The sequence below is a fragment of the Juglans regia genome, chromosome 8, assembly GCF_001411555.2.
Source record: "Juglans regia cultivar Chandler chromosome 8, Walnut 2.0, whole genome shotgun sequence".
NCBI lineage: Eukaryota > Viridiplantae > Streptophyta > Magnoliopsida > Fagales > Juglandaceae > Juglans > Juglans regia.
In genome coordinates, this window is record NC_049908.1 from 932,785 (window position 1) to 947,541 (window position 14,757).

General features: G+C 33.2%; 2 protein-coding genes across 5 annotated transcripts; one reads left to right on the forward strand and one right to left on the reverse strand.

Moving 5' to 3' along the window:
- Positions 1 to 1,019: 1,019 nt before the first annotated feature.
- LOC109008228 lies at positions 1,020 to 4,297 on the forward strand. Of its 3 annotated transcripts, XM_018988246.2 has the most exons (5): positions 1,024 to 1,552; positions 3,040 to 3,090; positions 3,185 to 3,247; positions 3,345 to 3,413; positions 3,607 to 4,297. In XM_018988246.2, the coding sequence occupies exons 1-5, from the start codon at positions 1,217 to 1,219 to the stop codon at positions 3,886 to 3,888; spliced, it is 801 nt and encodes a 266-aa protein (XP_018843791.1). In that variant the 5' UTR covers positions 1,024 to 1,216; the 3' UTR covers positions 3,889 to 4,297. The 3 variants fall into 3 exon arrangements, with proteins under 3 accessions (XP_035548853.1, XP_035548854.1, XP_018843791.1); XM_035692960.1 differs by lacking the exon at positions 3,345 to 3,413 and having other exon boundaries at positions 1,020 to 1,552; positions 3,607 to 4,164; XM_035692961.1 differs by lacking the exons at positions 3,185 to 3,247; positions 3,345 to 3,413 and having other exon boundaries at positions 1,022 to 1,552; positions 3,607 to 4,164.
- A 588-nt stretch (positions 4,298 to 4,885) lies between these two features.
- Positions 4,886 to 10,787, reverse strand: LOC109008226 (aberrant root formation protein 4). Of its 2 annotated transcripts, XR_004802190.1 has the most exons (15): positions 10,495 to 10,787; positions 9,904 to 10,077; positions 9,647 to 9,796; positions 9,049 to 9,112; positions 8,284 to 8,459; positions 8,119 to 8,178; positions 7,745 to 7,895; positions 7,587 to 7,652; positions 7,209 to 7,480; positions 7,035 to 7,106; positions 6,744 to 6,821; positions 6,450 to 6,656; positions 6,054 to 6,200; positions 5,694 to 5,745; positions 5,237 to 5,298 (listed from the first exon to the last, which is right to left on the reverse strand). XR_004802190.1 is itself a non-coding variant. In XM_018988243.2 (14 exons), the coding sequence occupies exons 1-14, from the start codon at positions 10,570 to 10,572 to the stop codon at positions 5,078 to 5,080; spliced, it is 1,821 nt and encodes a 606-aa protein (XP_018843788.2). In that variant the 5' UTR covers positions 10,573 to 10,787; the 3' UTR covers positions 4,886 to 5,077. The 2 variants fall into 2 exon arrangements, 1 of the variants encoding a protein (XP_018843788.2); XM_018988243.2 differs by lacking the exon at positions 6,054 to 6,200 and having other exon boundaries at positions 4,886 to 5,298.
- Between the last annotated feature and the right edge of the window lie 3,970 nt (positions 10,788 to 14,757).

The window sequence follows — 14,757 nt, forward strand, 5'->3', positions numbered from 1 at the left end:
TAAACATATTAAAAGTAAATATAAAGACAACTAAGATTTTTAAAAATTAATATTTATTATTAAGTTGTATAAAAATGATAAAAAAAACTCGTCTACTTAGGCATTCGAATAGATATCTCATCTCAACTCGTATAATTATTATAATTTTTTTAAATTTTCACATAAAATATAATAAAAAATTTTCAAATTTTAAAATAAAAAGTTATATTCTAACAATAATTTAATTTTTAATTTTTAATTTTTATCTCATCTCATTTTATATGTATAACCAAACGAGAACATGATACTTTATCATTTTTGAAAAAAAAAACTTTACAAATATGAGTAGTGCTAGGCTACCACCTAGCAATGATGGGCGTCCCGTTTAGCATAAATTTGTCTTTTTATTTTTTTCTTCGTTTTATTTTCATATTTTTTTAGCATATTTAAATATATTTTTTTTTAAAATTACATCAATATACTAAAAGTCAATTTTTTAATCATTAAGTAAAAATAAAAAAGAAAAATAAAATACATGAGCAGTCAAAATGAAAGAATAAACTCAAATAACATACTAGCATTTCTCTATAAATATATCTATTTCTATTTTTTTTATCTCATCTAATTTTATATGTATAATCAAACGAGACCTTAATATTTTATTATTTAAAAAAAAAATTACAAATATGAATAGTGCTAGGCTACCGCCCAGCAATGATGGGCGTCCCCGCCTAGCACAAATTTATCTTTTATTTTTTCCTTCTTTTTATTTTCATATTTTTTTAATATATTTAAATATTGTTTTAAAAAAATTATACCAATATATTAAAATTTATTTTCTTAATCATTAAGTAAAAATAAAAATAAAATAAAATATATAAACAGTCAAAGTAAATGAATAAACTCAAACGACATACTAACATTTCTCTACAAATATATTTATTTATATTTTTTAATTTTTTTAAAAAAGTAAAGAGCTCAGACCCACTCCCACCCGAAACAACGAAGGGAAGACGAACATAAACGAATCACTGGAATACCGCACCACACATTAGACCACCCCTTCAACCCCACTATATATACCTTCCTCCTGTATCCTTTTCTTTCTCTTTCGACTTTTCTCTCTTTCTCCTCCGCCACCTCTCTGTCTGTCTCTCGATTAACTCATCCTTCTCAGAGGCGCACAGAAACGATTCCTGCAGTTTTTTTCCACTTCTTTTCTGAACAGAACTAGGAGATGGCCAGGGACGAGTGGGTGAGCGTGGCCATAACGGACGATACGGTTGTGGCCGAGCTCCTCGTGCGGCTCAAGCAGTCTCAAGCGGCGTCATCTTCTCTCAAGTCTTGGCCTAGAGCGGTGGTCCCGCTCCGGTGGGGACTGAGGCAGCCACGTTCGAGGTCTGTCTCGTTGAGATGCGATGCCGTTCTACCGATAAAAGAAGCTGACTCGACAAGAGGCAGCCCCACCACGCCTCTCTCTTGGAGCGGCGGTGCTTCCCCTTCTGCCACCGCTGACAGCTTCGAAGAGTCCAGCTTCCACGCCAGCTTTTCTTTCGCTGCCTCCAGATCCAAGGTGATCTCTCTGTCTCTATCTCTGTCTCTCTTCATTCTTCTCTTACTCTATCTTCAGCTTCTTTTTCCCGCTGCTGGCCGCCTGATCTGTGCCGTGTCATAGTTTATTTGTTTGAAAAAAACACCATTGGAGAGTGTTTTGATTTGCGTCTGAGGAGTGGTGGAGAATGGGGATGTGAAGGATCGGAGGTTGAGGTTGGGGTTTTCCGCGTGTCCGTCGACGAGACATTACTCGTCTACGAAATTGCTTTTTAAGGTCATTTTACTATTTTGCCCCGTATTAACTACCTTATTTACTCCGTGTAATTTGTTAGTTTCGAAACCGATGTCCTCTATGAAAAAGAGGGAAAAAAGAAAGATAGAAACCGATTTTTGTTTTCCGATTGCCCATCTCGCTATCATCGTCTTTCGTTTCATGACAAATAAAAACCTGTGTCACCGGGGACAAATCTGTCAATAAATGTGCCGTACTTTTTTTTGCCTTAAAAAATAGTGGTTGTTCAGATCAGCGGTGACTAATCGACAGTTGAAACTTGACACCCTTCGGGGTATGTACTCTCTGATGTTATGTCGGAATTGCCCTTGGTAACTTACAGTACAGACGCTCACGTGAAGTTATGCAAACACGGACTCCGGTCACCTGTCTTGTTGTTGGATTTTTTGATATGACGAAAATATCCTTCGGAAAGTGCCATTAGATTCCGGTGGCGGAACGCATTCGTGGAAGGGACAGAATTTTGTCAGGAGGATAAATGGCCATAGTTATGATTTGTCCAGAGAAAGAGGACTAGAGGAAGCTTCACTCTCAAGGCCTTTCGTCGTCCTTTATTTTTTGACGATAATACCACTCTGTGGGGGCTTTTGTATACGGGGGGCGAGGATATTTCGAGGTCAAGTTTTGTGGTTTGGTGGGCCCTACTTTTGGGAGTGGCCCGAGTGGGAAGGATGCGCGGTTTGGTGCCTTTTTGTTAGTGCTTTTTGGTTACCGACTAATTCATCAACATTGCGGATATAATTCCGTGATAAGACGCTCTGAATATCGTTTTTCCGGTCTACTCTCCCTTCCCTCCTCATTACCTGCCCAGTCAGTTTGAGGTGAAAAACGTCAAACTAAGCTAAAAATTGTTAATCCCAGTTGAAAAGCTTTGGCATCTGTAAAGTCATGCTAGTGCTGTGTGTAATAATATATCGTGCTGCTAGTTTTCAGGATTAGAAAGAACGAAGATTATGTATTTTGTGGTTTTGAATCTTTGATGGGTCCCGTGAGAAATGGGAACGTACCTGACTTTTTGGAGGAGTTTGGTGCCGTCGTTGAGTGATAATCTGTCGGCACTTGCCACGTTGTCTCTCTTGTTTGGGTCACTGTAATTCTCGTACCTATCTTTGAGTAACTCTGTTTTTTTTCCCCACATTTGTCGCGGGAAAATTGTACGATTTTGCTTATGTTGGCTTCACTGATGTGTGTTGCACGAATATTTTTCTTTTCAGGGTGCTGCTACAAGTGAATCCACCGCTACCAAGAGTTCAAGAAGAAAAAAGGTAAAAATGGATATTGTTATGTGAACTATTACAGCTGCGAAATTTTTCTCGCGAAACTTGAAATATACTGATCCGAAAACTATTTGAAACTCAGACATTTGTTGAACTTAAAGAGGAGGAGAGTTCTCTGTTGAAGGAAAGAATAACTTTGAAAAAGGTGTGTTCTTGGTCCTTTTTACTGACTTTCCACTTTTTTTTGGCCCCCCACAATTTTTATTAGTTCTTTTAAATAATCTTTTACATTCCCTAAATAGGAGTTAGCAACACTACGTTCAACTTTTAAGGAACAGAGAGCCAGAAACGAGAGCTTGAAGAGAATAAAGGTGACCCGAGTATTATATTTTAATCTTGTCCTTTGATTGTATCTAAAGATGTAATCACTATACAAATTTGCCAACCAGTATTATACAGCAATATCACTAATGGAGTCTACATATTGCACCGAGCTCCTTCCAGTAATCTTGCGGTTCTTTCTTTGTTCAACTCTTCTGAAAAGAACATCTTTATGTTTTGCAGCTTGATTCGGTCTTGCATTCAGCAAAAAATCTCAATGCAACTTGTGATGGACTTGAGAAAACTGTTCATAAAGAAACCTACCAGAGAATAGCCTCCGCTCCTGACCATACTTCTTTGAGTTTACCAGCAAACACCACAAGTGATGATAACCTGCAATCAGAACCTTGTGAGGCAGACAAGGCTGCTGACCTGGCAAGGGGTGGCAATTTCTTGCTGCCTGATCTAAATATGATGCCATCCGAGGAAGATTCAAGTACTGAGACATTATATGGGATGAGCTGAGGACCTCATGTTGACGGCTTTTCTTCTCCTCACCAAAGGACCTGTTTCCATCAAGATATCAAATTCTGTTGCATTGTCATGGCCAAGCACAGAACCTCGTGTAGATGTGACTGTATAAAAACTTCAGTGGAAGTTACCTATCAAAAAAAAAAAAACCTTTAGAGAAAGTTGCTGATGGTAGGTTTCAACTGTTCCATTCTCTCCGTCTTGAAATGAGAAAGAAGTCGAAAGTTTCGGGAGAGGGATTTCAAATCCTCAAATGCCGAAAGTTTTTTCTCTGGAAATTTGTTGAGGGTAAACCAACCCTTTTTCTCGATCCTTAAATCGTGTCATTCTTTTCTTGTAACACGCTGTTGGACTCACCTGTTGAAGGTTATTCAAAGTCAACACTTGCATTTTGTGTTTGTTAGTAGATGAAAAGCTTTTATTTTGAAGTAAATACACCAAACATTTGTAGATTGTGGAATAGGACGAGCCTCTACACGTATCACCCGCGTTGAGCAGCTAAGAGGTCACAGGTCAGGGAGGAATCTCCTATGTTTAATTGAAATTTGACGAAATGGCAATTTTTAACATTTATACGGCAATTTTATGTTTGGGGACCCCATTTTTTATTATTAAAAAATTATATTAAACTTGCAAACTTAAAACTTGTACTTAACACTAATCATTTGTTAAGATTGCGTTTGAATGATAAATTGATCTTAGATGATTAAAAATAATAAAAAGATGATAATAAAATATTGAATAGTAAAATAATAGTGACAAAATAAATCAACAGTAAAATGATCTCAACCTAAACACAAGCACTTTCTTCACTACCCAATCACGGTCTATTTCATTTGTTTTCGCAGATGAGATAAGATGAGTTGAAATAAAATTAAAAATTAAATAAAACAATATTAAAAAAAAAATTAATATTATTTTTGTTTTTAGATTTAAAAAAAATTAAATTGTTTATTTTATTTTATATGAAAAATTATAAAAATTATAATAATTAGATAAGATGAGAAGTTTTATAAAAACAAACAACACCTTAAATCTTTTGAATCTAAATAAAGCAAACCAATTTTCCTCAAAACTATAGGAAGAACAATTGCACCCCAGAAACACCTTCTATCCGTTTATGATTTTACCGAGATGAGGTTTTCGTATTGAAGACATAGCATGCATACCCACAAGCGACAGTTTATGTAGGTGGTTTCAGATTTTCTTCGACAAGCTCTATACACCGGTACAAAACCATCTCGATCGGGTTTAGTTGACAGACTGTGTCATCAGCAAGTTGATCAGAATCATTCCTGTTCTCTGTCATTATGCCTGTCACCAGGGTTCGAAGAGGTAGAAACCATTCGTGGTATGCCTTGTGTAAATTATTCTGGGACAGCACTTCACTATAGTTGGTTTTTCCTGTTCCATTTCTCACTCAAGTCAAATTTAAAATATATTTCTTTTCCATTTTCTAATATTTAAAAAACATATAATTTAAATTACAGTCAATAAAAAGTAGAAGAGGCGAAGCCATAATGCATTGGAAGTATACCATATGTGTGTGTGTGTGTCAGAAATTTTTAAAATAATGTTTGTTTACGGGACAGAAGATATATATTTATTATTTATAGGGGCAATTGTCGGGGTCCATTTTGGTGTATTTCCATCTAACTTGTCATGTGTGTTCTTTTGCCACCACCCTAAGAAGAGCATGCATAAAAAGGAGTACGAAAATGTATACAACAAAGTATGCTAGTAAAACCTAATTTTCCGTCTTGGCTTCTAACAAGATACTGGACAAAATAATGAATTACCTGTCGACTCTGTTATTAACACAAATCTGTACAAGTTCAGGGCAGACAGCACCTGTATAATGTTTGATCAATGAATAACTAATCAGTTATTTATTATACCATATAGTAATACAAACTCAAAGATAGGCAGATATTTTCATTGCAAGGCCGAATCAAAATAAAATTTTCGAGCTGATTTAATGGGGTACCAATGGCCCCCCCACTCAGAGCTCCATTTTTAGGTAAGGACTTTTAAAAAAAAAAAAAAATCTTCCCTAAAAAGCCCCCTTTTCAATTAACTAAAATTACCCCTGCATAATTACTAAAAGTTAAGAAATTTTATATAAACTCTTATCACTATATTGTCAACTTATATAATACCTTATCTACTCTTCTTTTCCACCCTTGAACAAAATGAAGAGAGTGAGTATCACACTATCACTCCCCTCTCCATTTCGATTTGAGATTATTAAAACATCAAAACAAAGTGATAATCCTTCCCTCTCGTCTCCTGCAAACCCACACACCCTGCACCAACTTTCTTCACACATCACATTCATATGGTTATCCCAGAAAAGGCCATGGTGTCCAATTCAGTAAAGTTAACATCAAAGGAAAACAAAAATCTGAATACCATGGCAATCTGCTAAACAGCATAGCATAGTGAAAGAACAAAATGATACCGACCCCACATGTGGCATGCACACACAAAAGAGCATTTAAGCAAGGAAAAACAAGAAACCCAGAGGGGAAATAAAATTTCATTAGAAGGAATACCGCATCCCCATGCTCAGGAAGGGGTGGAGGGCCTCCCTTGGGTGGCCTCAGTACTAATTCCACTAGTTCAAGGACATTAGCATTCCACAACAAAGGACTCCAACATTCTTTATTTTCTGTTTGCTGAACTTCATCATTTATTTTTGATATTCTTTTGCAACTCTCTGAATGCATTTCCCCTTTAACAAGATCCAAAAGAATTGCAATCTACATATCGTTGTAATGACCACATCAGTTAATGCAAAACAGATATAAAATGTTGCAGTTCATGAAAATGGACTTGAAACAATCTACCATGGAGGAAGAGTCGGTATTTGTAATCAAAGCTTTTAAAATTTCAAACCTATGAGAAGTTGGAATATCTGCAAGTACCTGGTTTTGAGCACCAACACAATCGGTCATTAAAAATGTTTATAGACAAGTCTATACAAACACTTGATAAAATAAGGTAGAAAAGCTTTAGATAAAAAAAAAATTAAAAAAAAAAAAAGAAGAAGAAGAAGGTCACCCACTTCTGGAGAATGTAGCAAACAAATTTCTAGTAGAGTTACAACTTCTAGGCAATAAAAGATACAAATTCCCTACCCTTTTAAATGCATCAAAGGCAAGCTTCCTTAACACCGTATTTGGTGCATATATGATTACCATTTTAATAGCCTGAAAAATGTAGTTTTGACCATCAGAGATTAGATGCATCAAAATTTATCCTTAATAAAAACAGGTTGGTCATGATGTATACTCAACATGAGAAGAGAGTACCTGCAAAGCAGTAAAAAGACTAGGCATATACAATGCCAAGTCAATATATTCATCATCAAGGGTCTGGGATACATTTCCATCAGTGATGCTAAGCAAGAAGTCGATGGCATGTTTCTTTAGATCTGATGGCAGACTGACAAAAGAGTATATGTGCTTTAACATGCCGACTGTTTGCCACCTTCTTAACTGGCTACTTCGAAGTTCATCCTTGACAGTAGTCAAGTCCTCCTCAGCAGCCTGAGCAACTTCATCTGAGATATGGCCCCAAATAACTGCCCCAAGAAAGATAAATGCATGTCAGAGAAACATGAAATAATATCAAAATAAACCTCAAATGGAAAAATAGAAAATAAAATCACAGCATATGCAAATATGAACCTGAAAGAGATGCGCCGAGTTTGACATCGGATAAACAACTTATATAATCATCTTCATCTTCCACACCTTTTTAAACAGAAAAAAAAAAGTAAAATGAAAAAAAAAACTACCAACTATATGAGAGTGAAAATCAAATATATTAATCGAAAATGAAGTACCTCCTATAACAATGCTAGTCATTTTGTCAACATCATTCCCAGTTATCAAACCAAGGTATGATAGACCACAGTAGGGAAAGAGGCGTGACAACTGTGACACCAAGTGCTGACAGCTTACTTTGTTGTGATTCAAGCTGATGGAAACAAGAGCCTGCACATCAAGGGTGTATTTTAAGTCACATACAGGCAGACATAATAAAGATCAGCAAACTGAATAAAAAAACTACCAAGTTGGCGAAAAGAAGACCCACAAGCAAATGAAAGAAGAAAAGGCAATTGAATACAATCAAACACCACAATTCTTCAAGCTGTAACATAAATGAAAACATTTTAATATTCAAACTGGTAGTTCAGTTCCATAGAGATATTCCAACCATGATTTCCAAGACATATAGACCAAGTAGAGCACAAAGTTTTTCATTTGATCTGCCCTCCTGTTGAACAGCACAGAAGGTCAGCACTCTGATGGAGAACATATAAAGAGTTGCAAGAAATAGCTCAACAAAGTGGGAAATGTAACGAATGAAAATGTCACAGACCAACTTTGAGCAAACTGTATGTATAGAACTGGCAATGCCAACAGCTCTGTCAAACAAACCCTCAATTTCTGTATCCCCATCATCAGTCTCTGAGGTCACAACCTTTAAAACATTAACAATAACAGGCACTGCTACTTTTACTTGCTCATAGTGATGCCTCCGAATGGAAAGAATTACTGAAACCAAAAAGAGTATGCACAAACAACATTATCACCCAACAGCTGGCAACAATGTGGCTTTCACAACATTCATACACACAAATCTTAAGCACAGAACCATATTATACAAAACAGAACTGCAAGAGAACCTTACGTACTTATCATTCATCTTTAAACTAAACAGCAGAACACATTATTACTAATTTACTAATGTATCTTTGCTGTATTTCTAGACTATCAAGAATTAACGTATTGCCCAGGTCAAATCATATTGTATGTTTATCTTGTATCCATATCAGTGCTTCATGGCCTATATCTTTAATACATAAATTACAACTAAATTTGTAATAGATTTTTCATGCTTTTCCACTGATCTTTATTTTGAAGCTCAATTTGAAGAACTACTAGATTTATCCTCACTGAAAACTAATTGTAAGTAATAATACTAAATATAAGAAAATGATACAACAAATAGACACTACCAGTACTAACTCATATTGGAATAAGTCCATTCCACGGATGGCATGCATCATCTAGTGATATGTAAATGAATCAATAAGACCATTGCTTTCACCTTACTTAAGGTAACACATGTTAATCGCATTACCTTTTGAAAGACCACTTAGGAGAGGGGTAAAATAAGCAGAAGTCCTGACGATCTTAGCTAATGCCTGGTAGAATTAAAATCGGATGTCAGCAAAGAACAAGAACACAGAACAACAGATAATTACAAGTTAATGTAGTAATGGATATATTATGCAACACTCCTTTTTTATAAGTAATAAGCATGCACACTCCTCGACAAGTACAAGCAATGAAAAATATAGAGGTGGCACAACTAATGCACAAAATTGATGCAGCATACGTGTGAAAATATCAGTCAAAAAACAGAAGACCAAAATCTTAAGCAACATAGTGAAAGAAACAAAGCCCTGTTAAAATAAAGTAAACAAAACCCTTTTGTTCTGATGATGTCAAAATATATTGACGGTATCTAGGACTAGTCAACATTTCACTTTTGGATTATAATGTTTAGATTAAATTTTATAAGATAAGCCATCACCGATGAAAATACTTATGATGTACACTGCCATCCACTCTCACTTTTCAAGAAAATAAAATAGCATACCCATGTATTCCCAACCAAACATCAAAATGGTATAAAGATTTGCGACTAATTGACCATATACACCTAAATAACACACCTCGCAAAGAATTGAAAGCATATCCCGCGGGCTACACATTGTTATTAATTGACTGATAACACTCTCAGTAATCTCCAAACATCCATTCGACACACTCGCAAACTTTGACACTGCCTTTGGCAACTCAAATGACAACGAATCGATAACTTCCTGGCACAGCACCAAACAATTTATAAATTCGTCAAAAAATAAAAACATTATCGACAAACAATGAAGAGCAAAAAAATAAATAATAAGAGGAGAAAGAAGAAGAAAACCTGGTGCAGTGAAGAACACAGATATGCATAAACTTCGGAAAGAACTTCGAATGCATTGTATTTTGCATCCTCGTTGTCAGGATCTAATAAAGCGGCATCTGAGATTGCCTCGAGGAAGTTAACAAGCTCCAAGATCGAGTTTTCAGACTGGTGTGGATCTCCGGCTATGATCAACTACAGTGTATAAAGAAAATATGATTTAGACATTAACACTCCGTTCGAGTCCTGTTAAAATCAAGTAAACAGAAGTTGTAATTATATACGTACGTATCGTCTTGATTTCTTACTGGTCGTATCGATGAAACACGAATAAACTCAACTAACACTGACACGCGTTCTTTTATTTTGTTTTCCATTACCTTGCAATGATTTCTCAGTAAACAAGTATAAACCCTTGGAAATTGCTACTTCCGTTTGACCAGATAAAAAACGTAAAACTCAACTCAGCTGAACAATTATATCCGGCCTTTTCTTTTGTTCGATTTGGAATCAGAGATATTTAAAAGTTTTTTGAGCTGTGCCATTTCCGAAGTTTTTACGGGAACGAAACAGATCTCCATAAATCGAAGAGAGGAAAGCGGGGGCTCTTACTTTGGAGCATGAATTCAGGATTTCTCGAACATGAAGAGCAGCGGAGGGGCGGTGATTGTCTGCACTCGCCACTGACATGGCGCTGCTGCAACAATGGAACTTAAAATCTGACGAGTCGAGCTAATCCTCTGGAATTCCTTCGATTAAGGTAAAAACCGTAGCCCCTGCAATTGGAAGTTTCAGCTTGAAATGATTCAAAACCCCATAATAGCTCGTAAACTTTTCGAGAAGAGGCGAGACAAGGCGGGTGACGGATTTTGAGTTCTGACCCCCTTGAAATTGGCAAATTTCGTCGAACCCATTGGTTTTTTTTTTTTTTAAGTAAAAAAAATTGGTAGAACCCGTTGTTTTATTCATTTCAATTTATTATTATAATTTTCTACAATTTTAATATAAAATATAATAAATAATTTAAATTTTTTAAATTTTAAAATAATAATAATATTAAAAAATAATATTCTAATAATATTTTATCATCTCAACTCAACTCACTTCAACATTCAAATTCACCTTACTTGCAGTAGAAGAGAATTCGAACGTAATATATAATTAGAAAATAAAAATTTATTTATTATTTATTTTTTCATCATATTTTTATTATTTCATAAAATAATATTAGATAATAAATTTATAAATAAAATATAATAAATAATATCTAATTATCTAATATCACATCATTTTAAGTTCATTCTTTTAAAAAGTAATTGACATAAAAAGTTACTCGTATCAGATTAAGGTTTACAAAATTCAAGATAAAGATTTAGGTTTACATATATTTCTTAAAGCTGAATATATTATTTACATGAAAATGATAAATTTACATTTTTTTTTGCAATCAGTTTATAGCTTTAGTTAAATGAAAAGTAGTTACATAAAAAGTTGAGATTTTTTTTTTATACCATAAGTGTTACGACTATGAGGAATTTTATAGAAATAAATTCATAAATTAATATAATTTTATTTGATACGTTAAATTTTTTTATAATCAAAATTTTTTTATAATCGGACATATCATATTAAATTATGTCAATTTATAAGTTTACTTTTATGAAATTTATCTATCTCTAAAATATTTTTTGTATATAAAAAAACATACAGTTATATTGGTTTAAATCGAAATTAAAAGATGTTATTAAAAAATAAAATAAGAAACTAATCCAAAGTCATTAAGGTTTCGTTTAGTTACACAATTCAGATAAGATATTTTGAATAGTAGTAAGATTTTTTAATTAAGATAAGATAAGATAGTTTGTAAAAAAATATATGTTTTGATAGTAAGGCGAGACTAGATAGTTTGTAAAAAGATGAATATTATGTATTAGTCAGTATCCACTCTCACACTCTCATACCGTTTCTTTTTTTTTATAGAGTGTAAAGATATTTTTAATAAGATGTGAGGTAGTAAATAATACCTAATGATAATAGTTTTTATTATAAAAAATTTATATTTGAATAGTGACATAAAATAAGATGGTTTAAACTTTTATAAATTTGATAAAGTGGTGAGTCCCACCAATTATTGAAAATTATTTTTAATTATTTGGTAGAAAATATTATGAATATATTAAAAATAAGTATTATTTATTTTTAGTTTAAAAATTCATAAATATTTTGATTTTTTCAAAATATATTTTTTTGTAATTGGTCATAATTATTTCAATAATAGATAATACTGTTTACTGGCAGAGTAATTGCAATTGCTAGTCGTCGGTGTTTTTTTATTATTCATTGTTCACTGTCAAATAATTCACTCTGAAAAAGTAGTTGGCTATCAATGTTTTTTTGCTATTCACTATCAAAGAGTAATTGTAATTGTTGAAAACTTTTTTACATGAGATACAAACATGGGATTGCCTTTTGATACCCATACAAGTAGGACTATGCAAAAAACCCGTGAAACCGTGTAACTTGTTTGATCTGGTTAGATCCGTCCGACAATATACGGTTTTGCTTCGGTGTCGGGTTGAACCCGATAAATAACGGGGCAGACCGACTCTTACATTTCTTCAAGTGTTTAGAGTACAAACCCTAGCGCAGCCGACTTCTCTTTTTGCTCTAAAGACGACTGTGCAGAAACGAAAGTGGAGCCATGACCCATGCCAGGAATCTCAAGAAGTTCAGCCTCTCTCTCTTCCATTGGGGCTTCAACTCCTCCAAATGGTGCTTCTGTCTTTCTATTTTCCCTTATGCTTTTCTTTTTTGGCTTTCCTTCCCTGTTGATCGCACTCTTTTGGTTTGGCTATTATAGATAGATGATAAAAAAAAGTGAAAAGATTGGAAATAACATAGACCCATTTCTGAAAATGAAAGAACTTTTTTGTTGACGCTGGTTATAGTGGCGGCCTCGTCCGTTGGAGTTGTTACGTTCCTTTTGATTCTTCTGGTTTGGTGGTGATTTTGTTTCAGAGAACGTAAAGATTTCGCACCAAAAGCTCCGAGCTTTCGAGCAACAGTTGGGAGTTATGCAAGAGTTCAACAAACAGAGAGTGTTCAACATCAACCTCAATACTCCAATGTTAGAAGAAGAGGGAATCAGTACGGTTTTGCACCAGGGGTTTCGGTGAAACCTCTGTTTAGGACTGATCATCCATTATTGGTTAACGATGCCGTCAAGAATGGTTGGTCTCAATTTTCTTTCACTGGCAACAAATCCGCGACGACAAGATCAACGTTGCTAGGTTTATGCGCTGTCAGTGACTAGCAACAGAGTGATTTAGATATCTTCTTGTCCTATGTTGTATTGATGTTGTGCGAATATTGAGCGGATTCATTTTCAACCCGATCCGACCATTACGGGTCAGGTTGTTTTGGACATTGTATGCGGACGGGTCGGATCGGGGCCAAAACAAGTACATGTTGGATGGTGTGTATGCCTACATACAAGACCAGACATACAACTCATATTAGATAGTTTATATTTCATTTGGGCATCTAAACCGGGCTTAAATAAAGAATGAAAGGTTATTTCTATAATTTCAAAATATATTTTTAAATGAGTAATGTTAGATACAAATTATAAATAGACAAGTTTGATATAAGTCTTTTGTAAAGTAATGGGTCTCACTAATAAATAATAGTTTTTTTTATACTTTTTTAATATGAGGTCTACTTTTTTACAAGAATTTGTATGGACTTGTCTATTTAGGATTTGTACAAATCATTTCTCATAAATATTAAATGTTTATGTTAATGGAATTTATAGAAGTGATAGACATAATTAGAAGTTATTTAATAAAATACTTTTTCAGGTGTATTTAATATTTTAAGTGAATTCTTTTAAAAAATAACGACATAAAAAGTTACCCACATTAGATTGAGGTTCCGAAATTCAAGATAAAAATTTAGGTTTACATTTTTTTAAAAAAAGTTAAATATATTATTTATTATGAAAATGGCAAATTTACATTTTTTTTGCAATTAGTTTATAGCTTTAGTTAAATGAAAAGTAGTTACATAAAAAATTGAGATCTTTTTTATATCAGAAAGTGTTATAATTATAAGGAAATTTTATAAAAATAAATTCAAAAATTAATATGGTTTCATTTGATACGTTAAATTTTATTTACAATAAAATTAATTTTATAATATAACATATTACATCAAATTACGTTAATTTATGAATTTATTTTTATGAAATTTATTTATTTTTAAAATATTTTTCTTTATAAAAAAGCATACAATTATACTGGTTTAAACTGAAATCAAAAGATGTTATTTAGAAAAACAAAAAACGTAAAATAAGAAACTAATTCAGAGTCATTTAAATATCTACCCCACTCATTTATATTACGTAATTTGATTTATAACATTTAAATTTTAATTATTTAAAAAAAGTAATGAAAGGTTATTTCTGTAATTTCAAAATAAATTTTTAAATATTAAATGTTTATGTTAATATATTTTATAGAATTGATAGACATAATTATAAGTTATTTAATAAATAAAGGAAAAATCTTATTGCAAGTAAGTTTGTGCACCAATTCCTACACCAATATTGATATATAATATATATGTTTAACGAAATGATGTGAATTAAAGATGAAAATAATTTTTATGATATATAAGATTTTCTTCTTCTCTTAATTTTTATTTTTATTTTTTTTAAATAAAAAAAATTATCGGTTCGCGATATGGTGCACGAACTCGCTTGTATATAGCAAAATCCTTTAATAAAATACTTTTTGAGGTGTTTTTTATATTTTAAGTGAATTCTTTTAAAAAATATTTGACAGAAATAGCTACTCACATTAGATTGAGGTGTAC

Coding starts and splice junctions, on each gene's coding strand:
- LOC109008226 (XM_018988243.2), bottom strand. CDS start 10,572: ATGTCAGTGGCGAGTGCAGACAATCACCGCCCCTCCGCTGCTCTTCAT. Junction 10,078..10,494: donor TCCTGAATTCATGCTCCAAA/GTAAGAGCCCCC, acceptor TATACACTGTAG/TTGATCATAGCCGGAGATCC. Junction 8,460..9,048: donor CCTAAGTGGTCTTTCAAAAG/GTAATGCGATTA, acceptor TTTTGGTTTCAG/TAATTCTTTCCATTCGGAGG.
- LOC109008228 (XM_018988246.2), top strand. CDS start 1,217: ATGGCCAGGGACGAGTGGGTGAGCGTGGCCATAACGGACGATACGGTT. Junction 1,553..3,039: donor TCGCTGCCTCCAGATCCAAG/GTGATCTCTCTG, acceptor TTTTCTTTTCAG/GGTGCTGCTACAAGTGAATC. Junction 3,248..3,344: donor AAAGAATAACTTTGAAAAAG/GTGTGTTCTTGG, acceptor TTCCCTAAATAG/GAGTTAGCAACACTACGTTC.